General features: G+C 39.5%; 1 protein-coding gene across 1 annotated transcript; it reads left to right on the top strand.

The window, feature by feature from the left end:
- prkaa1 (protein kinase, AMP-activated, alpha 1 catalytic subunit) lies at positions 1-9,240 on the top strand. Its single transcript, XM_026298072.1, has 9 exons — positions 1-188; positions 2,036-2,177; positions 4,178-4,271; positions 4,574-4,718; positions 5,029-5,116; positions 5,243-5,467; positions 5,596-6,115; positions 6,276-6,402; positions 7,470-9,240. Exons 1-9 carry the CDS (start codon positions 92-94, stop codon positions 7,751-7,753), a joined length of 1,722 nt encoding a protein of 573 aa, XP_026153857.1. The 5' UTR covers positions 1-91; the 3' UTR covers positions 7,754-9,240.
- Positions 9,241-9,342: the final 102 nt, after the last annotated feature.

Below are 9,342 nucleotides of genomic sequence, written 5' to 3'. Positions count from 1 at the left end.
GAGCCGCTACCCGGGTAGAGACGCATAGAGCGGAGTTCGGTGTATCTCTGCCCGCAGATAGCTAACCCCGCAGCAAGGCCACTGCGGGAAGATGGCGACCGATAAAGCAAAACATGAAGGAAGAGTTAAAATCGGACATTACATTCTTGGAGACACCCTCGGAGTGGGGACGTTTGGGAAGGTTAAAGGTACGTCTGACTGTCTTAACGTTGGTGCATCCTGCTAACGCTAACTGAAAGATGGTGGCAGCGGGAGCTTTTAGCTTAGCCGCTAATTTAGCCTGATCTGAAAGCTAACTTGTCGCAACGCTAGAAAGGTGGAACACTTGTTGTCCGGTTAGTTAGCTCAACTTGTTTGTGATTACCATGAGGTTTTGGGGATCCTCCTGCAGCTGCCAGCGACAGCCATGCATATCTTTCGCTTAACGTCGGTTGCGTTGTGAGCCACAAGTCGCTTGTCAAGGCAGACACCGGGAAGTACACCCTGTTTTGGCTGGTATTCAGGCTAGCAGTGTATCTAATACTGAAGAACATTTATATATGTCTGTTTGTCTCGTTTCTTCCTCGCTTTTCATACACTTTGACTTAATACATGGCCCTTTTGAGGATTGCAGTTTCATAAGTGTGCCCTTCATCTGAGTTGTATTTTCCGTCTGATTGAAGCGATAGTAATGCTGTTAGTTTGGGAGGGAGTTGGGCATACCCAGTTTAATCTACGCCCAATCAATCCAGAGGGCAGTGTGTTTAGTGTGTAAAAAAAAAAAAAAAAACGATACAGCTTTGCTTAACATCAACAGTATTGGACAAAAATACCAGAAAACCTTTATATGTTTGTTTACATTTCCTTGTGAGCCATGTCTCAAAAACATTTTCTGTAGGCTGCTTCCTGTTTCATAATAATTGCTTTTGTGTATGATTAAGTCCTAATACACCAATAAAATTAGTTATCCAGGCCCTCTGCAAAAATAGTTCGAACAACCATTAGCTTTGTTTACAGTCAAGTAATTCCCTGTGAGTCATCTGTCTGCCCTCAGTTCTTTTTGTTGATGAAAGCAATTGGACCACAGTGCACTGGGGTTTTTGCTCAGTCTGGGTTACTGGAGACACGGTTAATAGTTTACTACCACTAAAACTGGTAGCGTTAAAATCAATACCACCTGTTTACTCCTATGTACAAGTGTGCTGTCCTCCCACCATCCATTGAGCAGGTATGATTTTCCTCTCTGTGTTAGATTTCTTCAGATGTGTTTATGTTTGCATACTTTCTCCTTGTTGCCACTGTTGTGTCTCAGTTCTGTTATGAAGTTCTTACAACATCAGTTGTGGTTATTTTCACTTGAACCGAAGGAGTGTATCTTTGGGTTTAGGTTAATCTCAGACCTTTTGGCTTAGGAATCCCACTGAGAATCCAGTGATATAACCATCTGCGTAATATAAAAACAAGCTCTTCAGAAGATTTTTGTTTTAAGTTAAGAGTTCTAGGCCTAACATATAAAGAAAGGATAGTATTTTGTCTTGTTTTTTTCAAATATGCCTAAATCAGCCCTGATCTGGATTTTTAGGATCATCTTGGGACACGTCTTGTTGTTACTTGTGTTTCATTGCCTTCAAATTCCATTTTATGGTGTTATACTTAAAAGAACAGAGCCCTTAGGAGTTGGTGGAGAGCAAACACAAGTAAAAGTAGAGTAAATATTAGAATTGCATTCATCAAGTGGTCAGTAACATGGCTCTAAGTAAGTTTCTGTCTGATGTCTGAAAAAGTAACCATTTGCTAATGAGTCTGGCATAACAAATTTCTAAAGTAAAAATATATCAGTTTTGGTTACAGTTTGTTTATGTTGCCACCTAGTGGCTAAACATCTCCCAATATAGATTCCAAATCTGAATGTTTTCCTTAGATGTCCTCCTCCTCTACATAGTATAGTTGGATTGCCATATTTTACAAAAATTTCTCCTTAAATGGTGGTATTCTTTTATATATCTTGGATTGTAATTGGTATTACTGCTATGTTCTCATCCTGTTTATCCTGCAGTGGGCCAACATGAGCTGACTAAGCACCAAGTGGCAGTCAAGATCTTGAACAGACAGAAGATCCGCAGTTTGGACGTGGTGGGAAAGATCCGCAGGGAGATCCAAAACCTCAAGCTTTTTAGGCACCCTCACATAATTAAACTGTAAGTTCTAGATTACACCCTGCTTGCTGCTCTATAATCCCCCTGCTGCCATATTATGCCACCCACTGAGCTATTTCCAGGCTTAAATAGTGTGTTTTAGAATGCATCTATCTAGGACAATATCTGCCTCACCTGGTGGCCTCTGCTCATTTCATATTATTGACTGTTTTGTTTATCCTCTTGGTTGGCCTTTGTTTAGAAGTGCTTTATCATTGTCCTTGGGCATGGCTGAATGTGTGAGCTTTATAATGTTGCTAACATCATTTGCACATGTGGATGCAGATAAATAAATTATCTTGAAATTTTAAATGATTAATAGTTTACTGTACATTTGTGAACTGACTGTGACACCCACCATGAGAGGCCTGCTCAGGACACTGTTAATGCTTTAATGCACATGTGCCTCAAGCATTGATGGCTAGTAGCTTAAAGTAAGCACTCAGTTCAGTAATGTAAATGCTGGGGTGGTTCCCTGTTGCCTAATCTAAAAATATAGTTAGAAAATTGCAGATGTACTTCCTGCCTCAAGCTGTTATCCATAGTTAGGGGTCATTAAACTGACCAGGAGATGCAACTAATTGCCTGAAATACCAACTCCATGTCATGCATGCACAAGAATGTAAACTCTGTTTTATCTGTGTGTGAGAGAGAGAGAGAGAGAGAGAGACAGACAGACAGACAGACAGACAGACAGACAGACAGACAGAGACAGACAGACAGACAGAGAGAGAGAGAGAGAGACAGACAGACAGAGAGACAGAGAGAGAGAGAGAGACAGACAGACAGACAGACAGAGAGAGAGAGAGAGAGAGAAATGCCATATTATGGTTTGTTAATGAGTAATTTTTTTTCCTGGAAATTATTTGTGATTGTTATATTATCAGGCCTGAATAATGTCCAGTGAAGTGGAGCAATGACACAGTACTACTTCTGCTGGTTTACAGGATATTTGTAGCCATTGTGGTATATGAGATGAACAGTTAGTCAGTTAGTCCTGTTTACTGTACCACAATAATTATTTTGTTTACTTAAGGAAAACATCTTTTAAAGGATGGACTAATGCCTGATTTTCAGTTTTTGAAAACTTGTGGATTTTGTTAATTTTGGGGATTGTGGTTTTTGTGCTGCAGACAGGAATTCATGTTATCCTGTAAGCTTATTGTGCTTCTTGATGTTGAATATGTCAATCATGAGAAGTAAATGTGGCTTATGTGCAAACATAGCCACACAGCCAATGTAGTGTAAATAGATATAGGTGTGACAAATGCTAATGTGGATATTAAGGTGCAGGAATTTCCCACTAAGGGAGACTGAACGGATAGGCTTTAACCGCTAACACATTCTTAGGTCACTCTGTTGGAGTGATTTATCTGTTTCTATTTTGCAATATAACCTATTTGTGAAATGTTTCAGGATTGAGGCTGCATTTCTTACTGTCTCCACAACATAAAACTAAGTTGTGGTATTTTTAATTAACAAATGTGCCTATGTTGCTTGGAAGCATTAAGCCCTCATTATTTGAAAACTAAAGCATATTATTTAAGGTGCTTTTTCACATATTGGCTGTTTAATTTGGTCTGGACTCAGAAAGGGAAGGCTGGTCACCATCAACAGATGAACTTAATGGTAGTTTAATATTTCAAAAGAAGGAGATTTCATTGGTCTATCCAGGGCATGCCCTATCCTTTGCCCAGTGTCAGCTGGGATTGGCTCTAGCCCCCCATGACCCTGGATATACCAGAATGAGCAGTAGATGATGGATGGATGGATGGATGGAAATCTCAGGGGTTATTATAGATGCGAGATATGAACAGTTCATTAAGATGTTTAAATGTCAGTGACATTTTGTATCAGCACATGGCATACTTGTAAAGTGCTGCCATTTTGATGGAAATGGAGCCACACATACATCATGGGCTAATATGACTCCTGTGCTTGTTTACTTTTTTCTTTGTTACTATGCTGAAATAACTCATAATAATCTGTGTTCTTTAATACAGGTATCAGGTTATTAGCACCCCAACAGATATATTCATGGTGATGGAGTATGTCTCAGGAGGAGAGCTCTTTGACTACATCTGCAAAAATGGAAAGGTAAAACATTGTGATGCTAGAAAACATCTCAGTCTGTACAATGATTTCTGGCATTTTGTTTTACTCTTTGTATGCTATCAGATGTAGCAGATGTTGCATGTTTTATAATCAGTGACGGGATCAGAAGACAGAATTGCATATTATGAGCACTGTTTTATTTTCAGTCCTCCATGCAGATACAGTTAGCTTTGAACTGTGTGAACTAAAAGCCACAAAACCACGAACTGCTCCTTACTCAGTTGTGATGTGCTAACTGAGTCAGAGAGAAGATCACACCTAATATATAATTTCTGCTTTGATAGCTGGATGAGAAGGAGAGTCGGCGGCTGTTCCAGCAGATTATTTCTGCAGTGGACTACTGCCACAGACACATGGTGGTGCACCGAGACCTCAAACCTGAAAATGTACTGCTTGACGCACACATGAATGCAAAGATTGCTGACTTTGGTAAGGATGTCTCAGTCCTAAAGTGAAGGGTTTAAATAGGTGACGTTATTCTAATATGACAAATGTGGACATGGTAATACAGGAATGGGTTTGGGACCATTGTTTTTACGAGCAGGTCTCACTAACTAATGGCTAATTACAATCAATGTAAACAATCAACGTTTTTGGAAACCAGCTTTGGAAATGTTTGTAGCTGTTGTAGAGCAGATAAAAAAATATATATTGATCTTTTATCACAGTAAATGTATAATATGTTAAACCTGTAGTAATCAATGCATTTGGAATAAAGTACGTGTGAAATTTTGTGCAGGTTTATCAAATATGATGTCGGATGGCGAGTTCTTGCGAACAAGCTGTGGTTCTCCAAACTATGCTGCTCCTGAGGTCATTTCAGGAAGGTATGGTGTTTTCTCCCCATCATCTGACACCAATATTGACCCAAAACTTTTAAGCATTTTCCCATTATGCTAGGAAATGTTGCTGAGTTTCCAAAACCTATGAATGTATTGTCTTCCTGATTACAGGTTATATGCTGGTCCAGAGGTGGATATCTGGAGCAGTGGGGTCATTCTCTATGCGTTGTTATGTGGCACCCTCCCCTTTGATGACGACCACGTGCCAACCCTTTTTAAAAAGATCTGCGATGGGATTTTTTTCACCCCTCAGCATCTGAACCCCTCAGTAATAAGCCTCCTTAAACACATGCTGCAGGTGGACCCCATGAAAAGAGCCACCATCAAAGAGATCCGGTGAGCTGGATGATATTATTTATAGGATCCACTGCTGTATCTAATATAGGGCAGATTGTCTTGAATAGCACTGACCCTTTTGGTTTATGGTTTGTTACTACCAAAATTTCTCATTTCTCCTTCTGCAGAGAGGATGAATGGTTCAAACAGGACCTACCAAAGTACTTGTTCCCTGAGGATCCCTCTTACAGCAACAACATGATAGATGATGAAGCCCTGAAGGAGGTATGTGAGAAGTTTGAGTGCACAGAGGAGGAGGTCCTAGCCTGCATATATAGTCGCAACCATCAGGATCCATTGGCAGTCGCCTACCACCTCATCATTGACAATCGTCGCATCATGAGTGAAGCCAAGGATTTCTACCTGGCATCCAGCCCTCCCGATACTTTTCTAGATGACCAGCACCTGACCTCTTCTGGTGCAGCTGTGGCTGGCATTACCAAGCCTCACCCTGAGCGTGTACCCTTCCTTGTGGCTGAGACTCCTCCCAGGCCTCGCCACACACTGGATGAATTGAACCCCCAGAAGTCCAAGCACCAGGGCGTTAGAAGGGCCAAGTGGCACCTGGGTATTCGGAGTCAGAGTAGACCCAATGATATCATGTCTGAAGTGTGTCGTGCCATGAAACAGTTGGATTATGAGTGGAAGGTAAGGGAGAAGGTCCCTGCTTTGTATGATGTGGTTAAAATGCAGTAAAATGAAATGGGCTTACGAGATCATGTTAGTCAACTGTAAATATTTGTGGCAGAATACATTTAAAACCACTGGCTTTATACAGTGATTGACCCTTTGTAACTCTTTTGTCCAGGTTGTGAATCCATACTATTTACGTGTAAGAAGGAAGAATCCTATTACTGGGATGCAAACCAAGATGAGCCTTCAACTTTACCAGGTGGACAGTAGAACCTACCTCCTTGACTTCCGTAGTATAGATGGTAAGATTTCTCTACACAGTTCAGTTTCAGTGACATGATTAACAGAAAGATGGTTTTACATTACTTATTGATATATGGTATAATAATATGATACTATGGTACTTTATTGATCTTCAGGAGGATTTTGTGTTGTCATTTAATGTTAGTTATATCATTTAAACTGACCCTATATCAACTATACATAGTTTTGCTGTTTATAACCTAATACCATTGATAAGAGATTGTGTTACACCCTGAATTCAGCTGTGCCTATGTAGTGTTTTCCTGGATTCTGTTGTGTAGTACACTCCATCAGTAGCGATTTTATCAATGATTGACTCAGGGTTGAGGGCTTGGCTTTTGCCCAGTCTGTGCAGGTGCGCAACAATACCTCAAAGGAAAATGTGAGATAAGTGAGAGTGTGTTTCCGGGTCATTAATACAGCACAGGAATGTTGTGTAAAGGGTATGAGACTACAGCAAAGTCAGCCGTGGTGTTTATGTTTGTTGCCTTTATAACTGACGGCATTACGGAATAGAAGATCGATTGAATTTGACATGAAAATTGAAAGCTGATTTCTCAGAAATGCAGAATAAATGATAACTAACTGTTGACATGGGTTTCTGCCATGTTCACCAATTTGATTACTTTTTTATTACTACACTGAATGAGAATTAAGAGAGATTTTCATATTTGTACAGGTCCAAGAACAAAAACCATTAGGGGCAATAGGGGCAATAATGTGTGCAGACACATATTAACTGTATAAATTGATCAATGTTAATGACATTTTTGTCACTACTTCCCAACTGTGTATAAAATAATTCTTAGCAATAAAATTAATCAATTAACACAACTGACCATGGTAAGGGGCAGAAGGTTGATTACCCAATTTAAAAAGTCCTCCATGACTTTTGTAAGTTAATTTAAGTTAATACCTGCTTAAGGCCTTATTTGAGGGAACTGAATTCAGGGATTGTTAAGGCTTTTCAAGAGTTTTAAATACCCCGATTGCAGACACTGATCAGGATCAAAATGAAAGTGTATGTGAATTGTGTAGAAAACATGTTGTATCTTGTGTTGATCAGATGACATGTTGGAGACAAAATCTGGAACTGCTACCCCTCTCCGCTCTGGGTCTGTGGGCAACTACCGCACTACTTTAAAGAACGATGTAGATGGGCCAGACGCCACAGCAACATCTAGTACTGTGCACCTACCCAAGGCCTCAGAAGGCTCCTTATCTTCATCATTGACCTCATCCATCGACTCAACAGGAGGAGGTGACAATGCGTCTGTCCCTCGACCGGGAAGCCACACCATTGAGTTCTTTGAGATGTGCGCAAATCTTATTAAACTACTTGCACGATAGCTTGCAAAACAATCGCTAGCCTTTTTTTCCTCTCCGAGTGTCTTTATAGCAATAAGCATGCAACTGATTCATGGCTCAGTTCATCCCAGCTGAGGGTGACATGATTGTTCCATGGCACTGATGCAGGTTGGGGTTCCCTAAGATCAAGGGATATATATTGAGCTGACAGGGGATGTAAGGGGATATTTTGAAAGACGAATGACAAGCTACTTAATACCTAGGACAGAACAAAATGTACGAGGGGGGGGGTTTGCAATTTCCTCATCAACTTAAAAGCAAATGTTCACATCCCACCATACACGTAAGTGATTACACTGAATTTTCTGTACTGTAGCCAGTGAGCATTGCTTTCCAGTACAGAGATAAAAGTTTTTACCTGCCGAGATGAAGCCACTATTTGAGGTTTGGGTATTTGGGTGGCAGTCGTGTAGGATGCAGGAAGCACGTTTGCACAAGTTTTTTTTTTTTTGTTTTTTTTTTTTTTTTTCCTGCTGCTTATTTGTCTCTCACTAGGGATCAGAGAAGTGCAGATGTGCCGGGGGCGTTACGCTGGCTATACCTAGCGTTATCATGCCCATCCCATTCATTGGACTGAAGTGCAATGACCCTTGTACTTCTGTCTTGCATCAGGGACACAAGAATGCTTCGTCAGAATTTTTTTTTAATTTTTTTTTTTTTTTATATGTGATTTGAGTTGTCAGAGATTTTCATGGATTTGTCCTTGTAAAAATTTGTTTGAATCTGTCTGTCCCCTACATTTTTATATGTAAAGACGTGAATATATTTATGTGTGTCATGTGGATGGAATATTGGTTTTGTTGGAAATGAAATTGTTTTCATTCTTGCATTAAGATCTATTGCTGGATGGTATATATTTTCCTTTTTTATTATCTGGTTTTTAAATCAATATCTCACTTTTGTTTCTTCAATCACAATTATTCTGATACTTGATTGTCTTTCCAGATAAATATAGTGTGCTTTTACCATGTAAGAGGTATTTTGCCAAGACAGTAAAAATCTAGAAATATCATTTTCAGTGTCATATATTAAAATTACAAGTTAATTTCAACTCTTTCGTTGCATTTTCTGTTTCTTGTTTTTCTTAGAATAATGATTAGGATTTCAGTATGATTACTGAGCAGAATGCGTTTTGCCTACACTCAATTTGTAAATGCCAATCCATCATGAGTGTGTATGCCTCAGGGCTCAGTTTGAAAATGAGTAGTAGCAGTTACATGCAGTATATGGGCAGTGTATTGGCAGGTGAATATATTCAAAATATTATCGTATTTGAATATGTTTATGTCTTGATTGCCCACACATTCCTTTGAAGCCTGACCTCAAGAAAAGGTTTTTGTATGTTTAAACCTGAAACAAAGTTCTGAGCTTGGAATTATAAAGTCCTGCTGTAAATTTCTTAAAAATGAAAACATACAGAACCTTATACTTGTAGGCTCACAAAGAATTAAATATGTCTTTAATCTTAAGTGTGATGCTTCTCTTTATGTTTCCTGTCCACTTTCTTAAAGTTTTTAAATCGTGTCTCTTGTTTGGCTGCCTTATCATTATCAGTACCTTTGCACAGCTTT

Source organism: Mastacembelus armatus, chromosome 12 (assembly GCF_900324485.2).
Source record: "Mastacembelus armatus chromosome 12, fMasArm1.2, whole genome shotgun sequence".
Lineage (NCBI taxonomy): Eukaryota > Metazoa > Chordata > Actinopteri > Synbranchiformes > Mastacembelidae > Mastacembelus > Mastacembelus armatus.
This window is presented reverse-complemented; position numbering and strand designations above follow the sequence as displayed.